The sequence below is a fragment of the Cavia porcellus genome, unplaced genomic scaffold (genome assembly GCF_034190915.1).
Source record: "Cavia porcellus strain 051 isolate PalLab524CR breed Dunkin Hartley unplaced genomic scaffold, mCavPor4.1 scaffold_28, whole genome shotgun sequence".
Taxonomy (NCBI): domain Eukaryota; kingdom Metazoa; phylum Chordata; class Mammalia; order Rodentia; family Caviidae; genus Cavia; species Cavia porcellus.
Window position 1 is genome coordinate 25,561,156 of NW_026947511.1, and position 23,154 is coordinate 25,584,309.

General features: G+C 33.4%; 1 protein-coding gene across 8 annotated transcripts in view; it reads right to left on the reverse strand.

The window, feature by feature from the left end:
• The window catches only part of Ctnna3 (catenin alpha 3), a 1,637,747-nt gene that overhangs the window by 586,319 nt on the left and 1,028,274 nt on the right, over window positions 1–23,154 (reverse strand). For 7 of the 8 annotated variants that reach the window (XM_063239556.1, XM_063239557.1, XM_063239555.1 and 4 more), the window contains one exon: window positions 1,694–1,786. The exons of the other annotated variant lie outside the window; for it this stretch is intronic. In XM_063239556.1, the coding sequence (XP_063095626.1) occupies window positions 1,694–1,786 (93 nt within the window). The remainder of the gene's footprint in view (window positions 1–1,693; window positions 1,787–23,154) is intronic. 8 annotated transcript variants of the gene reach the window in all.

The following is a 23,154-nucleotide window of genomic DNA, read 5'->3' on the forward strand; positions in this document are numbered from 1 at the left end:
TCAGGCAGCAGTTTGCCCATCTTGCCTAATCTTCCACAATGAGAGTACCCACCTCAGGATACCAAGGGCACCGATCATGAGTTTTCAACAAGAGTTGCACCACTGTATTCTTGGAAGTAACATGGCCTGCCTTCCTAAGAGGGAAAAGCAGTCCTGCTTTGCAGTTTTTCAGACAGAGAATTCCCCATGACTTACCTGATGAAGGGATTTTCCCAAGAAAATGAGGTAAGATAAAGTAGATGTACATTGGAGCTGTGTACCAGCCCAGGAATACAGCGAAGGTAAGTCACCCTCCACAGCAGACTTCTCCATTGCAAAGACTCTATTCAGGCGCCAAGCTGTTGGGATCTGTGCCTAGATCCCCAACCCCCTAAATGGGCACATGGTGAAGGCCCAAAAGAATGAGACATGTGGCATGCTCTTTAGGGCTGCAGGAGTAAAATCCTCGCTGAGCTCCTAGCTCTGCTAGCTGGCCGACCAGCTGATGCTAGGCAGCCCACATTTAATCAGAACAAGCAAAGAATTGAGTGTACAATGGCAGAAACCTGAACAGGATCTGGGGTGGGGTTCAAGGACCCCTCAGAGAAATATCTGATGTTAATTTAGAAAATCTATCCCCAGAAAGTCTCTGAGGGCCTCAGCTGTGGCCGTCTTGCCACCTAAGACGTCTCCTCACTCTGTTCAACCATGCCTAGGCCATGCCACAGTCCTGCACTGTATTCAGCATCATTGCTCTCCACCAAGGCATGATGTGGAGAGATAAGAATTCTCACAGATTTTTGATGGGAATATAATTGATTGAACTTCAGAAGTCTTTCAGAAGTCTCATAGAAGACTGACGTTAATTGGGAAGTGCCACTATCAAACCCTCTAACAAGTTTTTACTTTTTAATCAATATAAAGTCTAAAAATGCAATTTCCTTTACTGTTACCTCAATAATTGTAAAAACGAAATTCCCAGAAAGGCACATCAAGAATTTAGCACGTACCTGACTTTCAGGAGAGTAAGAATGTCAACAGACACCCAGACATTGATGTCCTTAATCATTATTATACATCACACTTTTACAACATTTTTGTTCTTTTATGGGAAAAATCCGTATGATATTTTGCCTCTGCTGACACAGGGGATTTATGGGTTGCCTTATATAGTGCATTCTGATTAAGAGCTCTGCGTGGTTACTAGTCCTCTAGAAATAATTCCTGCAAGCAGGGTGGCTCTTCAGAGTTGACCAAACTCCTAAATTGTTGACAAGAAAATATTTCTAATTCCTTAGAATATGCTGTCAAGTGTTTTACCATTAAAAAAAAACTTAAGAGAAAAAATAGATTGAACCATCTCATGTACAATTTGCAATAAACTGTCTCTTTGCCTTCACTAGAGATGAAAAGAATTTACCAAAGTAGATCAAATTGAAAAAAATTAACTATCCAGATTCAATATGTGTGCTTACAGTGGTTCTTGTTAATTTTCAGACCACTAGAAGATACTTAATATTAACATAAAACTCTCAGGACCATCTAAAAGAGCTACAAGAAACAGTTTCTGTATAAAGAATAAATTATGATGCTGATTCAGTCATCCATCTTTAAAGTGAATACTTTTTTACATATTATGAAAAGATTATATGAGAGAGAGAGTCAGAGACAGACAGATTGAAAGACAGAGAACAGAGTAACATAATCATCATACCTGTGGACATAATGTTTCCAAGTGATTGGCTGCAATTCTGACAATTTTAATTCCATCCTCATTTGTTGACATGGAACAAGCAAGATTTGCCACCTTAAATACAATTTAAAATAATGGAAATGTTTTAGATCATCTGTTATGCTGGATAGATACTTTAAAGCATGTTCTCATTGCCTAAAAATACAGTAACAGAATTCTCACAAATGTCACAGGTATATATTTTATGAAAGAATTCAGCGACTCTTTTAAAACAAATAACAAAAGGCTCTAGAGAACGGTTTAAAAAAAGAAAATGCTAATCAATGAAGCACTATAGCTATATTCTCTTATCAGCATCTAATCCATAATAAGAAGTTCCTATGGAACTGGGAAAAATATCTATGGATTATATATTATGAAGTTCTTGGAATCTTATATGATTGTGGTTTATTACAAGTTTGTAATTGGTTTATTAGAGATCTAATATACATAGTTAAGGTGCATTAAGTAGGAATGTATCTTATTCGTGTTTTATTCAGTATGAAATATACTTCTAAACTGGACAAATAAAAGATAATTAAATACCTTTTCCTGTTCTTGATTCTCTATTACAACTTAATGGACATTGTCTGACATTCAAGTAGTCAATTTTGTTCAAGCACTAGTGACACTCAAATTTATCTTCTATTACTGCTTTTTCAAATTTACATTAGCTTGGAGTAAGCGTTCTGTTATGGATTTTCTTTTAAATAATTACCATTATGTCCATTACCTAAATCCAGTATTTACAAATCGTTTCTTCCTATCATAACCATGGGAAAATGTGTGGGATTGTCTTCCCTGAACCCCACTCTTGGTTAACATTTCTCATACTGGAACAGTGACAGTTTATGTACAGCGAATTGTTTCCTCTGATCTACAAAATCTGTTATTGTATTTACCAATGCAAGAAGTAGGTTTTCTAAAGTCTTTTCTCAGCTTCTGTAGTATGTCAGCTACTATGTATTAGTACCCAAAGTATATGGTTTCAGAAAAACTGCACGTTAGATGCAAGGCTGCTGCTGAACGACAAAAATAACTTTGGATTATTATTTTAAGAGCACCACCAAATATTTAAAGATTTTGCTTTTTATAGCATTACTTCATGCCAATAGTCAAACAACTTCTTGGCTTGCATTTACATACAATAAAATAACAACCGTACATTATTTAACTGCAGAAAGGCATTGTTCGCATTATTAATGTACATGGAAGTGGCTTACTTGGAAAGGTCTTTTGTTGACTTGAAGGTCACATTGCCACAACTTTCATATCTGACACATAATTAGTGCACTTGTGAATTATTTGAAAAGGGCAATGATTTCTGTGGCCTTCATTCCAACCCCCCTCACTGATAGTGAAACTCAACAGTCTCATTTCTTTAATACTTATTATATTAATTTACACTATTCTTGCAGAAAATAACTGTAAATCTGAGTACTGTGTTTAAAATTTAAAAATTAGAAACTTATTTGCCCTATTCTTTCATAAAATTAGAATAATGTTGATAACCCAAACCTTAAAATTGCAGAAAGCTGAGTCCATATAGACAAATTGTTTTCCAATGTATCTTTTTGTCCCTTTAAAAAACATCATTCTTATTCCACACACTTTCTGTACATGATGTTTATGGCAAGCCAATTATCTAACTAATATAACATAATAATTATTCTAAACACAGTTTAGGTTTAAATTCACTGAATTAAATTTTCACAAAACTATCAAACGAAAATACAACATATCTGAAAGTTACATTCGCTAGTCAAAGTTTTATATTCAATGAAAAATCACACTGACATTATTTGGTACCCATGCATATCAGAACTTATTATTATAACTGCTTTGTATCAACTAAATTTCTAGTTAATCAATGCTATTTTGAGACATGTTACATTGTACAAAGTTTACAAAGTTTAATTTATAAGATACTGTACCTAGTGGTCTGTGGCAAAGAAGAAAAACAAAAGAAATAAAATATCATGTATTATAATTTAAAATTTCCAAGTTTAAACATTCTCCAAAGTCACAAAGACACAAGAATAGAAGGCAAATTTCTTATAACAATAATTATTCCTAAATTCTGTGTTGTGTCTCTTTAAGTACTCATGTGTTTTCCTACTAACAGTATGAAGATAGTTTACTACTTGTCAAATAAAACTTCATGCAAATGAAGTATTTTGTAAATAGCTTCAGATATTTTCACAGATGATAACTTTTTGTTTATCTAAGTTTGACTATGTTTCAAAAATCCTAGAAACTAATGCACAAGAAGGTTTTGGAGACGAATACATCTGAGTTTGAACATGACTCCCACAGTTGGTTTGTAATCCTAGAAAAGTTGTTAATTTCTCTAACTCGTTTTTATTATCTATAAAATGTATATGATAGCACCTATCCCCCTGAGTGTTTTGAGTGTTAAATGATACAGTAAATAAAGAAGACTTTATACCTAAAAATCCTGATCCTGTATGAATTTCCACTCATCCTATCCATCCCCTGACTAATGGGGAAAGGAGAGAACCTTAATTCTTTCAGAGGATTTCTAGAATTAAAATCTTAAAAGCCACAAGAAATAAAACTTCTTAACAAAGCCCAAATTAAACTGCTTATAAGAGCCATTTAGAAATAAAATATAAAGTTTGAACATAGCTCAGTGCTGTAGCACAATGGTGGATCCACATGCAAAAATGAGTATGTGTGCCTTATCAAAGGCTATAATAACTCATGAGAAGACAAAGTAGAGAAACTTAATTCATTAATCAACAGTCTTTTGGGTTTCTTTAGTTCATAGGTGACCTCTGATCAGGCTCACTTAATCTCCTACTGTACATAGAAATAAAATCAGATAAAAGAAACACGCTCAAGCCAATCAATGGTAGAAAAAATGTTGACTAGGTATATGTGTGTGTGTTGTCTATGCATGATTAAAGTATCAGCAAAAGTGTCCTCATTGAAACGACTGAACGGACACTGTATTGATATGTTGTACTCTTAGCTAAGTCTAAGAAGGATCTGAAATACCTAAATAAATCAGACTAAAAACATTTGAGTAAATTCACACCTCCATTAAATGAATTTTGCTGTGGCAAAACACTTGTTCATTTTATCAAGAGATAAAATTATGCCATTATAATTATCACCAATAATGTTTCTAGTAAGTATAAAATGAAATAAAACAAAGTCTTTATGTCTATATGTTACTTTATTAAGAGAGGAGTGATATTGTCTATTAAGATGTTTATCTTTTAAAATTTATATATTTTTAATTTTTAAAATTTTTATTAGTATATGCTTGCAGAAGATAAGGATCATATTTATTGTGTGAAGTGGGTACATATACACAATGTATTTTCATTCTTTTTATTCCCCTTCCCCTTCCTTTTCACCCCTCTCCATCTCAAATACCCTTCCTATTTACCAAAGAGCTTCCTTTTTTTTTCTATTGTTTCCTTTTTTCTATTGTCTATCTTTTCTTTTGCTTTTGAAATTGTTTATGTTTTAGGTATCTCATATAAGAGATGTTATGTGATATTTAAGCTGGATGTATTTCACTAAACATTATAGCCTCAAGTTACATCCATTTTCCTACAAATGACTCAAATTCACCTTTCTTTCTTCCATTGTATATAAATAATGCACTTCCTTAATCCATTCATTGTAGACTGATTCCAAGATTTAGGCAGCTACCTTTTAGGAAGCTACCCTAGAATTAAGACATCTGAGCCAAATAAAATTTCTAATATTAGTTTTTTGAGGAGTCTCCAAACTAATTTTCACAGTAGTTGTACTATTTATATTCCCACTCACAGAGCAGAAGGCTTTCCTTACCCAGCCTCACCCAAAAACATTTGTTACTGTTTGATTTCTTGATAGTAGTTCTTTGTGGGGTAAGATGAAATCTCATTGTGGTTTTAATTTGTATTCCTCTGATAGCCACAAATGTTGAACATTTCTCACTTATTTATTGCTTCCAAGAAATATATTCACTTCAATTACCCATTTTTATTGAGTCTTTTTTGGGGGTGTCTGAAATACATATATATATATATATATATATATATATATATATATATATATCAGTCCACAATCCAAGGAGTAGCTGACAATTTTTTTTTCTCTTGTAGGTTGGGTATTTATTCTGCTGATTGTTCAATTTGTTTCTATATTAAATCCAAGTCTTAGATTTTAGTCCTTCTCCTCTGCACCAGTCCTTCTGTGCTATAAAATGTGTGTCACATTCCATACCTTCAAACGTGTCTTTATATTGACTATAAAAACATCCATGTAATTAGTAAGGCCTGACCAAACATTCCTGATGTGAACAATTTTGATGATATTTATTTGCCTCCTCCAGATTTTTGATTCTGTATAACAATTAGTGTGCTTCTGTCATGTTTTCTACTTGCCAGACTTCGAATTTTTCTTTCCACATTGCAGAAAGCATGGTGCTCTTTACTCCTTTACCCATAATGTGGGGTGAGAAATTTCTTGCCCAAGAACCTGATTTGTAGAACCCTGCATGTAGGGTTACTCTGTCCCTCACTCTCCATCAAGTTTAAGAATATGGACATTACTGACCCGAAAGCATCACTCACTGGTGGTACAGACAGGCACTCTGCTATAAAGAATGATAAAATTTGAATTTTGTAGGAGAACAGATGCACATCAAGACCATAATGTTAACTGAAATAAATCATATGTGTAAGCTTAAATATTATCTGGTTTCTCTCATATGAGAAACACAAAATATAAATAAATGAAAAGACAAAATAAAAGATAGATAATAAGCAAAAGGAATTACATATTTGCAGAAAGATAGGGGACCAAGAGATGGAGGAAAGGAGGAAAAAAAAAGGTATCAAAATATGTCATATGCATGTATCTACTTTCCACAATGAGTAAAATCATCATGTATTCAAAACACCACTAATAAATTTTAAAAAATAGAATAAAACACTTTGAACTTAGGCTTCTCAATGACCCTTAAATAAATCTGACTCAAATAAAATTCAGCTTTATATCATTAACTTTTTCTAGTCTAATAAAAGATTCTATTTTTTAGAGTATTGAAATCAGGGGTTGGGGATTTAGCTCAGTGACATAAGTGCCTTCCTGGCAAATGCAAGGTCATGAGTTTGATCCCTGGTACCAAAATAATAACAACAATAATAATAAAAATAACAATCTATTGAATACTAACACGTGGCATATTTTAATCTCCAGGATCAGGTTTTATTTGAACTTTTACGAGTTCTAATAGTCCTCACAGTCATTTTAGACAACTGAACTGAAATCTTTGTTGGGAAAAAATACAGTATTTGGACAGCTGTTTATCACACATCATTCTGTCGCTGAGAAATTCTCTTACTGTGATGTGATTTTTCAAGAACATGAAACAAGTTTTGATGCTTGGTGAGAGTTCTGTTCTTTTGCATTCATTGTTTTCATACAGTTCACATAGTTAATTGTAATATCATGTCATCAACATTCTAGCTCTCGGTGGGACAAAAAGGTCACTGTCTCCTTTTCATGCAGTTTGCTCGCTGGCAGATGGTCATACATTTCCTGTATCAACACTTCTAGGGATGCAGAATTTACTGATTTGCAGGACATCCTATTCCAGTTGGAGAATAGTCAAAATGTTGTTACAAAGCTCTTCTTTATAAAGAGGTAAAATCTTCTTCAACTTTCTCATATTAATACTACAAACCTGGACTAGCAGGAAGTTTCTATCAATAGTCTAATTGTGGGGTAAAGATGTGAAAATGATGGAATCACCAGTGAGGAGCTATTAAACAGAAAAGTCTGGAGTCCTTGAAATGGATGTATAGTTAGATTTCTAAAATCCTGCCCCACCAAGGTGATCCTGATGTACCATCTACCCTCCCTAGTACACGCACAAAATCACAACAACAACCCACAAGTACACATTTGGACCTGGTTGATTTTTATTTATCTGGATAAACATTCCTTTCTGAAGTGTAATGGGGGTGAACGCCTGCAAAACTTGATTTGAATACTTATGGGCAAGTCTGGGCAGTCATACAAAAGGTTTCACAAAGAGACACAGGAAAAGACTTAAACTGCAATTTGAGAAATAGAAAACAGTTCTTAAAATCAGAATATTCAATAAAGCACACCCAGGAAGCACATAGTGAAATTTCTAGCTGTCCACTCAGAACCTATCCGTCTCTGCCAAGAACACCTGGCTTTTCCACTGTACAACTGCTACCTTTTGCTCTAATGTAAGAGAGATAAGGCTGGGCGTGACTGTCAGTCAAGGCTTCTAGTCCTATCCTAGTCCTAGACTGTGTCTGTGAAGCACTTCTCCTGCCTGTATTTCTAGAAAAATCCTGGTCTCTGCCCAATCAGAGCTTTCTCCTTTCATTATGACTTTACTTAGATGCACTACCTTGTGTCTTTTAGCTAAGTCTCTTTCTACTCAAATAAGGAATTCATTTTCTCATGTATCAACCAAAGAACTTTGACTGTCAGTACTGAACCAGAAATTTAAACATCAAGAATGTATTAATTTTAAGTGCCTAATTTCATCAACGTTAAAAATCGTAATGCAGTACTGTAATTATTTCTGTAGCAAGCACCTTCTAATCAAATGACTACTTTTGCATTTAGCTAACTAAAATGTCCTAGTCATGCAATGCAAAAAAGAAGTATTTGACTGTGGTTTAGAACTTATAAAAATTGTGTTTATATTTGTCTTCTCTTTTATATCAAACTCTTTAATGCTTATGAAAAATTTTTCCCACGTAGAAGAACATCTAGTTCTTCAAGAAAATAATTTACATTTTTAAATTTATCTTTCTGTAAAGTAATTATTCTGCTTGAAAACCATCCCTCAAAACATATTTCAAAATTTTATTTTTACTTCAGGTCGTGGGTCAAATATAAACATACCATAAACTCACCATAAACTCTTTTCAGATACCCCAGATTGGAATTAATAGTAGCTCCAATTCCCATATTCATGATTAGAGCACACACTCTTTTCCCCTAAAACAATGTGGCTATCAAATGTTGAGATACTCAAGGGTAAGACAGAGACCATTGTAAAACTTTTTCATTATGCAAAATATTCTGAAAATAGTAAGTGTTTAGCCCATTTAAATGAATAAGAAGAATAACTTATTTTTGTCCATCTGGATCTGAATCATCATGAATATAAATGATTTTCTATTAGGTTGAAATTAATACTGATGGATTTATTTTTTAGAATCCTGAGTAAAATTTAATTTGTTCATTAGAGCTGTGACCTTCTTCCACTCCTTGTCCCTTAAAAAGTTCCTCAATACCTACAATATTAGCATTTAGTTAAGTATTACTGCTTTATATTATAGAGGAAGATATAATACCTTAGAAAAGAAAGTCCTTGGGTTATTAAATTTAATTGCTTTAAGCTGCTTTCCACCTGACCATGTATATTCTTTGGGAACATCAAGAAACGACCAACCTGTTGAAACTACGTAAATAAATACAACAAATCAATGAATGAGGATACAGAAAAAACCTAGCAAAATGTTTTTTTTTTTAATTTAATGCAGTATTTATAGAGCAGGTTTGGCTTTTCTTTAAATTTAAATAAAAATAAGATTCACAGAAATTTGTGAAAAAGCATAAAGAAGAAACAAGGAGTCTATATCTTTTTAGTATATTAATAAATGGCAAAATTGTAAAATCAGTGGTTAACTCAGTAATAGAACACTAGAAATTCTTCAGGTTGGTTGGAGATGTTAAGAGTCAGATTATATAATATGTGTGATGGTTTGAATTCAATTGCCAAAGAGATATATAAGTAGACATACAAATACAAAGACATGAAGTTAAGGAAGATTAATTAGAAGGTCATAAACTTATCAGTGATAATCACATATGATTATGTAGGGAAGAATGTTAAAAGAATATCCAAGATATGAATAACTGTAGGGAGAGAAGAAAGGAAAATCACCCCCTGAGAGTTAGAAAAAGGGGCCAGACACAGAAGTTATTCATAGAAATATGGTTCCATGGGGATCAGGGGAAGAGTGTTTCAAGGAAATAATATCAAACATCAAATACTGAGAGGTCAAGTAATTAATGTTTGAAAATATCCATTGATTCGCTACCCAGAAAGCCATGATAATGGTTCTTATAGTATTTGGCTGAAATTATGGTCACATTAGCCTTGCATGTACAGAGGACTAGAGCTGGTTAGGGAGCACCATGAATATTATAATTCAAAGCAGAGAGAAATAGATTACCTAGGTAACAGTTTCTCATTCTCACACTTATCTACTTCTTTTGAGTTTTCCTTGCACTCATGATACACTTTGTTTTCATGTTACTTATATTTTCTATCAGTCTTAAGTTTTCATTGTTGTCTTCAGTCAGCTTTATTGTCAACAACTGTGTTTTGTCTATAATATGTTCATCATACTGCAGCCAATTTTTTAATTCAAATATGGTTCCAATATCATCATTTCCCAATTGTAATATGATTTTCCCTTTGCTACAATGTCCAGGATTGCTCAGAATTTACTTTCTTTGTGTTAGCTATTTTACAAACTTTAATACATGAATCTTTACTTCTGTCACAGGACATTTGCACATTCTATTCTCTCTACCCAAGAATTTTCTTTTGTTCCATTTTTAATGCTACCCTCATACCAGTTAGATCTGCTTAATGGTTACACATCACAGCTCTGCTCAAACATTATTCCCTAGGAATTTTCTCATTGTCAGTATGTTTACCTTATCCGTAAGATCTCCATTTACCTAAGTCAAGTTTTTCCTTCATAGCAGATTCTCATTTTGTAATTATACAATTGCTGATATTTGATTAACAGTGTCCTTTTCCCTGTTATATAGCAGTAGGGATCTTCTCTATGTCTGTTTATCATTTGGCCCACAGTACATGACATATGGTAGCTAAATAATAAACACTTCTTCAGGGATTGAATACATGCATGGATGAATGAATCAGTATGCTAAAGAATATATCATTTTCTTAAATAAAGATGATAGAAGAGAGAGAGGAAAAGAGTGTTTGAGGGAGGAGTCAGCAGCAGACATCCAGGAGAATAGAGAAAATAGGATGAAATTTCACTTTGAAATGTATTACAGTATTCCACAAAGGCTTAGACAATTGGACTTCAAAGAAAAGTAGCATGTTTTTCTCCCAGTCTGACCGTCATACTTACCTAGTCTTGGGAGGTTACTTTCTTTCAAGTTTTGCTTTCACTTAAGATGTAAAATAGAGAACGACTGAAAAGCTACCAATGTAGTTTTTAATTTATTTATTTTTAATCAAATAACATAATTCTTCAAAGAGCCCAAGCTGGCTGCCAAATGCTGGTGAGTGTGGCAGATGGGGCAAGGTGCAATAACTCCTGTCAACAGAATCAGAGGCTTTAGAGTTCTTTCAGAATATAATGCTCACTTTGCTTCTAAGAAACCTCAGCTAGAGGCCTAGACATAAATCTGAACAGTTTTAAAGTGGACCTGTGCCTTTCGTCTGCTGGCATCCAAACGACCTTCGGTGAAACATGCCAGCCTCCCATTTTTCCTAGTGGAGCAATATTCTTCTGTTTCTTCTGGTAGGAAGGAGAAATGAATGTGAATTATGAATTCCTTATGATATTTAATTAATAAAACTATGCTGTATAAAGACAGCAAGGTGTAGGAAACAATTTTATCAATATTGATTATGCGCCTATTTTGTGAGTCTGGACTGCGAGGTAAAGTAACAAAGTTAAAGTTATAAATTGGAAAGGACTCTTGAGAGCACAGTCTGTTTAAAGGGCACGGCAGGAGGTGGGTCTCTAAGGCTGAGCTCCAGGCTCAGCAGGAAGCAGGAAGTCAACTCAGCAGAAGCCACTGCAGTCAGGATGGGTGTCTCAGGAGAAAAATTTCTACCGAGAAATTTCAAATTCTCTATAATTGTAACTTCAAAACGTCCCCCAACTGTATGAAACCTAAATCATACAATCATCTCTGATAAATGTGCTAATGTGACCTTTGCCTCTACTTCTGTCTATCTATAAATTTAGGAAAACACTGATTTTGGTTCTAGGCCCCCTTCCATTTTGATCACTGTATTTTATTTCATATATGTCATAACAGAAAAGGAGAGGAATTAAACAGAGAAACAGAGCTATCATGGAGATTTCACAGGTTGAACATAAATTTATAAATAACATATTAGCTAACTGAATCCAATTGTGTCATAAAAGAATAGTAATAGAGTCAGAGAATGTGTTTTATCCCAGAAATAACGAATGGTGCACAATTAGGAAGTCTAACAATAAAATTTCATTTTACTCTATTTCAATAGATTTTGAAAAATCATTTTGTAACAGTATTATGCTTATTATTATTAAGGTAAAATACAACTAAACAAAAAGTAACCTTAGCAATCTTAGGAACTAATTTTATAAAGAAAAATAAATTGTTTCCACTGTTACTGAGGTTAATCAATATTTCACTCAAAGTGTTAGTCAATGAAAATAAATTAAAACATAAATGATAGCTACAAATGTTGTAAAAAAGAGAAAATTATTTTTATTTATGAGTAGCAAAATTGTCTACCTAAAGTATGAATTATTATCTGAAAGGCTGTGATTACTACCAAGTATCCAGTAACTCAGGAATATAGGATTAGTAATATGTTATTTTTCTATCTATCGGCTAGAATCAAAACAAAATAACATTACTATCACAATAGGAAACATATAAATGTTATAAGTTTCATAGAAATATGTGTCTCTTATAGAATGAGCATAAGTATGGCTATATTTATTATTTTTTCTTAATTATGCAAAAAAAGAGCTGAATGAGTATGGAGAAATAGCATATTCCTGGATAGCAAGATTCAACATTTTAAAATACAATGTAAACTGTCTCTAAATCTCTCTATTAATAGATCTATATTGAACATAGATTAATTTTAATGTATGGCTGGAAGAATACGAAAGGCTAGCAAAGAAAATTAACATAAAAGAAAACTGAGAGGAATATGAGCCAGGGAAATTTAGTGTTCTTCAAGGCAGGGGAAAAAATGTTGATGATGGCTCATTTGACTACTTCAAGGAAAAATGTTTGATGTGTGTAAAGGGACCAACTCAATCCAGTAAAAAAAACTATCAAATGTCAAATATTAAAAATCTATAAAGTAAAAGTGCAAAGATAAATAAAAGCATTTGATGTATAACCAAATGTTAGTGATAGTATAAATATCACCTAAGCATCAATTAGGAAAACATGATATAATAGCTGTGAAGAATCAGTATTTTTCAGTATGGCATAAGTCACATTATTCTACAAAATATGAGATAAAGATTTCTGCTAATGTATAGTAACTAAAATTTATAATTTTAATTACTATTTTTCTTGTTGACACAATATTTGTAGATATTTAGTGCAATGTCATGTTTTGTATTTTTGCATGGAAGTAATCAAGTACGATGTTGAAATTTGTATTGGAAGTAATTAATTCTGGGTAATCATCCACTATATTAAACCTTTAAAACATTTATGGTAATACATTTAAATTCTTCTCTTCTATTTTGAGATATAATTAATTATTTTTAATTATGTTGGCTTTCTGTCCATTAAAATAGCAAAACTTACTCCAACTTTCCAGCAATAACATTGTATATAATTTTAAGCAGAAATAGTCCAGAATGTATATAAAGTTTTGTTATATTTGGAGTTTTTTACAGTTATGTATAAATGCAAAGAATACTAAATCTTAGTGATTACATTTTATTATAGATGGGAAAAGAAGTTGAATTAGTATTTCTATAAAGAGAAACTTCCAAATATTTCTATACTGGCTAAAATTTTCTTACTATATTTTGCACTTTATTAGTAGTTAAATTACCTTTCTAATTTTGAAAATAGTGATTAAGGAATTAGTTATACCCACATTGACACGGAAACACATGAATGACTACTAAATCAGAATGTGTAATGCTCACACTTACTGGATATGGTGATTTTGTGGGCATACGTGTGTGTGCCTGAGTGAAATTTGACATGACTGTCATCAAAAATTGTAATTTGAATCTCCGAAGAGAATCAAACTAATTCCAACTTTTTTCATACTTGTAAATATTTAAAATCTGGCTTATAAAATGAGAATGAGTGATTTTTATAAGTAGAATAAGTAGTAAATTTATTTTTATTTTAACAAAATGAAATTCCCTTACCTGTATGTGAACTTTTAATCTAGAAGACTAGAAAATACTAATCTAGAAATTGTAGTAATCATACTGATTACTGAACATACTGAAAACTCTGAACATCTAAAATAGGATTTCCAGAAAGCGTGTGCCTGTGCACACACGCACACACATGCATCCTTCTTATAATAATATAAGAAATATTGTTAAGTAGAAAATAGTTTTTGTTATTTCCTACACTGTAACATTTTAAGTGATGATGCACAAGTATGATTGATAAATCACAACAAGGAAAACAGGCACTCATTTTCCTTGTCTTTACTATAAAGGAAAAAATAAGTAAATTGAAGTCTGCTACCAATGACAAAAGCAGCCCATCCAGAAATGATTTTAGTAGTAAATTAAAAGTCAATTTATTTGCAATGTGAAAAAAAAATGTAGTGTGTGCACCTGTGTATATCTGCATCTGTCTGTCTGCTCTAGATACAAAATAATTATTTTCATAATTGAAGAATTATAATATGATTCTATACTCCAGTATTTTTATCTCACCCACATCCTCCAATTGCATTTAGATTTGCATCTGCACTTCTTGTTCTTTTCAAATGAGTCATTAAGATGAAAATATTCATTTCCTAATTGGGCATATGCCAAAGTTGCTCTGGAAAATAGGCCTCAGTATACAGATTCAGTAAATGTCTTCATGAAAGAAACAAATGAGATGTAAACAAATGCAAACATACATACATGCACATATAAAGACTCATATATTTGCTTTTTACAGTATTGCTTTCAATAAATTATGAAAAACATGTTTTCCATAGCTCAAATTATTGTCTGAGATACAGACTATGCAAGATTCCCATCTTAGCAAACACATTTTCTTTCTTTTATTTTGGAACATTATTTAACTGTTTATCCACACATGCTACCTATTGGTATGTGATGCAAATTACACAGGTAAGACAGATAGATAGTTTCTTCACGGTCTCTCTAAATTAAGCTATTTTTCACTTCAGATATACCACACAAAGAGTAAGATATGTGCCAACTAAATTTAATATAATAAGCATCAAATAAAATTCATTTAACAATCAAAGACACAGAAGAAATGTGATGCATAAATTAAAGACAAGATCAAGTGCCATTTCCTAAATTAGTGTCATATTTTGTTGTCTGCTGAGGTCAAGCATAAATCTGAAGCATGCAGGCTCAATAAACTTTTATTAATGGGATCACTGTATAAAAGGCAGATGTCAGAAATACTACTATTAGCTTTCATGATTCTTGAAACTGACAATTTCAAAGCAATTTTATCGTCAGTGACCTAATTTGTTATGTGGCAGAAAGAGAATTTCTCTTAGATATGAATAATTATTAACACAACATACATTTTCAGCGTGTTTAGTTCTGAACCAACATGTTATTTACATGTGTTCTACACAATGCAGCTAATAGAAGCAGAAGGTGTCACCCACTGAGTAATTAATTGTAAACTTTCTGAACATGAATGAGAGGATGAAGACCATTTAGTTCCCAAGCTTATCAAGACACTGACATCCATATACATTCCTTACTTTCTCAAAGAGTGGGCCTTTTAGCAGAATGACAGCAGTCCTTTATGAAGAACTATTTTGAATGATACCAGAATAATAACTTATTCATTTTTATTTTTTCCTGTAATATATTTACTTATGATACATCTCTGAGAAAACTAGGAAAACAAAACTAACACACTAGTATAATTATAACCCCAGAGACAGATCCTTATCTCTAGATATAAATGGCCTGTAGTAAGACAAATTGAAAGAACAGTGTGTGTGTGTGTGTGTGTGTGTGTGTGTGTGTGTGTGTGTGTGTGTGTGTAGCAGAAGTGAGATAAGCATAATCGTGTATGTGTATATGAAAATCACAAAACTGAAAATTTGATATACTAACACTAGTTACTTTGATTTATATATCAATTTATTCTTCAGTTCTCTGTAACCCTGGAAGACTTTCCTGAATGTCCTATAGATTCAAACCATATGATAAAAAGCGATATGTAGTTAATTTGTGGGATGGGATGGATAGATTTAGCTCATGTCATTTTGACAGGAACATAAGCCCTTACACGTTTAATCTTAACCACTCTTGATATCTCTAAAACACAAAATATTGGGCCATACTTGGAGTAGAGTGTTACTAGAAGATGTAAGAGATTTTGCCATGCAATCTTGCTAGTATTTGTTGAAATTTTTACTGGTTCAGAATAGCACTAGAAGGGAGGAGGGAGAAGGGCACAGAAAACTTATTTTACTAAACTTATATAAGAAACCAATATATTAATTCTGTTTACCCAAGTTTAACCTGTGAAGTCTTTGAACATGAATCCATTTTATCTCTTTTTCTCTCAGATTTTGCAAGAAAAAGGCACTTGTAAAGCATTGTTGAGTTGAATTGAGTGGATTTAAACTGATACTATAAATAAAATATTGTTTTCAAGTATTTGGTTGTTGTTTTTAGCCCGCTATAACCAATGTTATATTTCAAATAAAAAATCTGAAATTCTTGGATAAAATAAAATTCTACTCAATAAATAATGAATAGCCTGATGTTATAAATAAAATATTTTTCTCAAATATTTGTGCATTTGGTTGTTGTTTTTAGCCTGAATAACCAATGTTATATTTCAGATGAAAAAATCTGAAATTCCTGGAAAATTAAAATTCTATTCAGTAAATAATGAATAGTCTGGGGCTGGGGATTTAGCTCAGTGGCGTAAGCACCTGCCTTGCAAGAGGCGTGAGTTCGATCCCCGGTACTGATTTAAAAAAAAAGAAAAGAAAGAAAGAAAGAAAGAAAGAAAGAAAGAAAGAAAGAAAGAAAGAAAGAAAGAAAAAGAATGATCTAAGAAAAACTTATTTCAAAACCTGAAAGTTAAATTATGATATTCTGTTTCTGTCTTCATAACAATATTTTCTGTTTTTAGGTGTTTTCAGTTTTTTCTAGTAATACGAAACTTGAATCAAAATTCAAGAAAATAATGCTGCAGGTATAGCAGCTCCTCATTCATCAGCCACATGGCGCCACATGACTCCACGAGCCAGGGCTGGATGCTTCCCAGCTCTGCTTCCTGGCCTTGGATCAGAGCCACAGGAGGTGGAGGGCATTTCGCATCGTCTTGCGCAGTTCCTGATCCTGGATCAGGATGTTAGCTGGCCTGCAGTGCACCTGAAGCCTTTCAAAATACTGTCAGGCTCAGCCATGGGAAAAAGCAATCCCACAGCCTTCTGGCTTTGCTCAATGTGTGCAGTTTTGTTCCAAAAGCCAAGAGAGAGTTTGCTTCCTTTCCTAGCTTCAGAGGGCACAGACTGGTCTTTCTCCCTATAATATGGAAACCTTAATAAATACCTCCTGCTTTGAACAGAAAGGACAATACAAAATACCCTGGGTCCCTAGTAACCCAAACCAGAGAATGCCAAATCAGAGCCAGGCTGTTTTCACTGCTGCAGTTCAGAGTCCTGCTTCACCTTCAGGCTTTGACTAATGTGGACTCCTCTTTCTTGCCTGCCCAGGCTTTGGAAGCCATGCCACCACCTTGTATGTGCCTCTCCTGTCGGCTCATTAGCACTAATGAGCAGCTGTCTTCCCTGCACTAAGACTCAGTCATGACTAGATTACTTGGGGGCTAATTTTGTTTGTCCAGGCACAATGTTCTTCTCCTTCCAGAAGCCTGCCCTTTGGAACTTTATTGTTCATTATCACCTCTACCAGTGGAAAAAAGACAAGACAGTCAACAGTGTCACTTCTTACATTTTCAAGGAAAAAAAAAAAAAAACTTAAGTCTAAGTAATGTCATTCTAGGCTTCCTGTGCAGCAATTTTTAGCTCGGCAGAATTCCTCTTGTGATCTTTCTTTCTTCATAGTACCAGCCCCAGCCCACATGCTGAATTATCTTATTAAGAACTGGAAAATTTTCCTGCAGACTTGCTCTCACATTTGCTTTTTAGACATCTTTAAGGGTCACTGGCAATTTAAGCGGAATTTTTGATGTCTCTCCCCACACATTCTGTTCAGCCAATTAATTTCTAATGGATGTTTTCCGCTTCTCTTCTAGGAATGCTTCAAAATCTATCGTTCTTTCTTTTCACGTAAATACAGTAACAACAGTCCCTACTATCTTTCTGCATCCATTTTCTTTTTTTTTTTTGTATTGAACTAAAATTTCATTTCTTTCATTGTTACATTTGTTCTTTCATTTTATATCATGAAAAATTGCAAAAACATAAGAGTATGATACAACAAAACCCGTGTACCCATTTCCCAATTTCACTAACTAGTAACACATGACCAACCATTTTCTCTATCTGTACCTCCGTTTGTCCCTATGCCCGCTCCATCATCTCTTTTCTTAAACTGAACTCGGTCTCTACAAAATCAATGTATTGCCATAGTCTTCAAGAACATTCTGGATTCCCCCAAGAACTTGATTGAGCTATATCTATTGGCTTTTTGACACGGAGCTATCGTGTTATTCCTCTGTTACATTGTCTCATCATATCTGTTCTCTCCGCACAATTTATTTCTTACCAATTATTCTATCTTTCAGAATCTCAGGCTCCCTCACATTTGCCTTCTCACTCTGTTCTCTTTGCAATGCTCTCTCTCTCCCTAGTGCATAAAATGCAACATATAAACAATATGCGTTATTTCTCTAAACACTTTAAATATGTCATGTTTAACTGCGTTCTCTGTTAGTGAATGATTTACTTCCTGTTGTCATGTTAATACAGTCTGTGAGCCAGGGGCTAGTTTTATATCTATATTTAGTGAATTCCATAGTAGCCTGTTTTCTTATAATGCAATAAGTGTACTGAAAATCACTGCTTTGGGAGCTAAGATACTCTACAGGGCAAGTTTCCAATATTGTAACAGATTAGTTAAACAGTAGAAAAGAAATTAATTATGACTGCGCATGCTGCTATATTTTAGGAGTTACAGTGAGTGTCTAAAACAGATTTGAAAAATTATATTATTTTAATATCTAAACTCTAGTGATGATGAATACTTTTTAGTAGGTCTAGTAAAGCACTTAAATTTTCCCTGGTTCTGTTAACAGTTCCTACTTTGGTTTCTCCATGAATATAAGAAGAAGTATGATTTTTAAAAAGAAGTGGCAGTCTGGCTATTGGGATCAAGACATGATGAATTTTCTCTCTTGTTACCTTATTCTTTACTTAGAACATATTTCATAAAGAGTTCTAACCCCATATGTCTGAAAACCTCATTTTCAGTCTAAAGTAGTCCCTTCTAATATGCCATAGTACTAGAAATAAATCATATATTTTATATATTACTCAATTTATAAACTCAAATACTTCTATCTATCTACTTTTTCAAACCATCTGGGAAAAACTAAAACTTGACGTACCTATTTAGAAGCCAGCCTTCTTTGTATATACTCTTCTTTGGGAGTGCATAACTAGCTTAAGAATATATAATGGTAGCAAGAATCACTCTAATATTCGGTGTCCTTTCCTCATTAAATAAGTATATAAATGAAAACAGGAATGACCTTAATATATTTACCAACTCTAAATTTACCTCAGAGATGTCCCTTTTAATTCATGACTCTAGTTACATAATATTACTAACTAGAAGACACTTTCCACAAATTCTATCACACTATGGATGCTATTTGTGTGTATACACATACATATAATTTGAAATATTCATGTAATGACCCTAAAGGAATATTTCTTAATATAAAATATTTAGACAATACAGTTTAATATTTAAAAGTAAATATACATTGTCAGTACAGCAGTTGGTTCCCCAATGACCCTCATATCCTCTTTCTTTTTTCTTTGCTCCTATAATAATGCATACTGTAAGAGTTACATTCAGATTTCTTCTTCAGAATGGCTGCTCCCGTCTCTAAACTAGTGGCCACATCTGCATTTGACCACTCATAGCTTAGCTCTTGGTAGGAACTGCCCTCAGTTGTGGGAAAGAATGAGAAACCACTCCAAGGCAATGCACCACGACAGACTGAGCTAGTGACAGCAGGCTCCAGCCTTCTTGCCTCAATTGTGACACTTTGTGATTCACAATTTGTGACAATTATGTTGGCGATTCTTCTGTAATCTAGAAGAACCAATGAGGTAAGCTGATGTAAAATTTTAGTTACAATTCTGCATCAAAATGTTTCCAGGAGACTCAATTTAAGAAAGCCATGATATCAAGAACACAAACTACTCAATATTGCTTTCTCCCTGTCACTCAAACTTGACCAGGTGCGATAAGATTGGATAGGTCCCCAGGAGAGAATTTTATTGGCTACTGTTAGCCAACATTTACTGCAATATATACTTTTCTTATTTCCTCTCTTGTCGCCATTGCACCCTGAGTGTATACAGGACAATCAGAGGGTAGCATTCATCTTAAAGCCATCCAGAAAAAATCTAACACATCAAGGATTCAAAAAGACCCCAGATCTTAGAAAATACCACTGAGCCAGTGGCCTTATACGGCTATCATCCAACTCTAAATTTTTTGTTCTGTGAGGAAATGTTTTAAAAACTGATTCTTATAGCCAAGTTTTAAAGTGATATATTAAGCAATCACTATATTTAGAAATGTAGGTGTCTTTGAATACTACAGTGTAATTTATAGCAGCAGAAAAAGAATTGGTTTATAAATGTTAAGTTGTAGCTTATTCATAGAATATATTTACATGCATATAGTTGATGAAGCTATCAGTTTTGTGAAACTCTTTTATAGAAAATGTTTTCCTATTATAGCATACTGCATTTTCTAAAAATGGTCACTCATACATACTTCATTCCACATGATCTCTTCAAAAAGCAACTCTAAAGCTCTTTCCACTGAGATATGGCATGGTGTTTCCTCATCTTGAACCTAGCAGAGGATTGAAACTGCTCCTAACCTCCTTCCAGGATGACCAAGCTTCAGAACTTTGTCTCCATAGATGTTCTTTCCCTGGCTTTCAACTCCAAGCAACTGATATTCTTTTTACCACTTCTCTGAAAACTCAGGCAGGTACTAAGTTATATTACAGCAGGAACACAGAAAAAAGGAATAGAGAATAATAAAGCACACTAGATCCATTTATATAATCTCATGCCAAATGTGGATTTTAGGATGATTTGTTGATGACAGGAACATGTGGTTTATCTTAGTTATTATCTGATCTTTGTAAAAATACTTTTTAAAAAATTTGAACTGATGAAAGACTTAAAAATATATAAGAAATGAATTTAACATGTGCCCAATGCTTGGTTTCACTGTGAAAAAATACTCACATAAATTATTTAGGAATAAGTTATTAGTTGGTATAATCCAAGACTCTCAATATAATTGAGAGACTTTTAGTATTGTATTTGGCAAAATGGTAAGAGTCAGCATTATTGTTCTTTTGTTAAAAGTATTTCAAAATGTGTGACAAATATTTCTTATAACTACAGGCTTCTCATTCCTTGCAGGGACCCTGTAAATAAAGGACAACTAGAGCATAACACATTTGGTGTTATGAGTAAAAATTTAAAAGTTCCAAGTCTAGGCTAAGGTTTAATAATTTGTGCCTTTTGCCTTCTGTGAAAAGAGACTTCGGCAGATAAACAGCCAGCAGATCGACCACACTTAAATACCATGATAGGCAAGTAAATGCAACGAAAGTAAAGGAAGTTGCTTACTTTTAGACCAGGCTCGTCTACTGAATTTCCAGTAATTTAAACTGCAGCAGTCTGAGATAACAGATAACTGAAATTCTCGTTTCCATTAGAAAAGTCTGCAGTAAAACTAGTGTTTTTTTTTTTTAAACACACACATATGCACACATTTCCCCACACAAACACACTTCATACCAAATTTTGCAGTCCCTTCTCTCCTCCCCAAAAATATGAGTAGGTCATTTAAGCAATACCTGAATCTGTTCACAGAAAATCAGCAGGTCAGGTAGAAAATCACTCACCCTACACTCCAGTTGTGCAGAATGTTGCAGGGTCTGAATTGTTGCCAACATATTTGGCATTGGCATACCTCCACTTCTCAATTTGCTAGAATGCACTTAACCTACCACTGCTGCTCAGTGTACTATAACTGTAATACATGCTCCTATGTGTTTACCTGAGCACAACAATTCCCTCAGCTAGAAACACTTCCAAATAGGGTGTAAATATAAACGCTAGCCATTTCCAAAAGTACATATAATAAATATTCTGAAATACTTTGAAAACCCTCATTTAACAATAGACTTCTGTGACATAAATTGGGGAATAAGGACACAAAGAACTTTATTAGCACACCATTAAGCCTTTAATTTATTATTTCTGCAGTGACATTTTTGAAGGACTTCTTCAACATTAAAAATTAAAATTTTAGCTGGCGAAAGCCTAGTTTAGAATCCCAGAATACCAGACAAATTCTGGTGATTACTGTAAATCATTTATTCTTAAATCAATTGTTTAAGCAGACTATTGAAAATATCTTTTCAAATCTCCCCTATAAAACGAAGCTTACTTAGCTAGGTGAGAAGGTAGACAGAGATGCATTAGACAGGCAGATAAGTGATAAAGAAGTACACACACAGCTATTGATAGATGTTAAAGATAAATCTAGAGAAATGTGGTATTTACAAAGATTATATTGTAACACAGCCAAGATGTCAGTATACCAGTTATCTTACAGGTAATAACATTTTATCTCAAAATTATAGTAACTTAAAACTACAGCCATATATTTTGAACTATAAACTTGTAAATCTTGCCAACAGCAATTGTGAGTCCACTTTGTTCACATACCAAACTAAATTTTATTTCCAAGTAGAAAATATCTTCCTTAAATGTATTTGGATTTGAATCCAGTGTATTTAATCTTGGGCATAACCATAGCAGCTCTGCTCCTCTGGGTAACTGAAGAATTTTCTTGGTTCTGGGAACATGGTATTAATGTAGTCCAAATATCATTTCTTAATTGACTCTCTCCTTATCAGCTTTCATTATGGAACTTGAAACTTCTGCCAGCACAGTTATATTGACATCCTGAAGTCTAAATGGTTGTCTTCTTATTTTTGGTGTTCCTAATATTATCACCAAATCATTCGGATAGGGTGATCCTGGCTCCCCGCTGAGTCTCTCAGTTAAACTTCTAGGTATCCAGTTTAAAACATCAATCATCTGCTTTTATAACTAGCGGATAATTTTCAGGTCCCCTTGTTCTATTTAAATGGCTCACCAAACAATATATTTTAAGCTTTCTTTACTT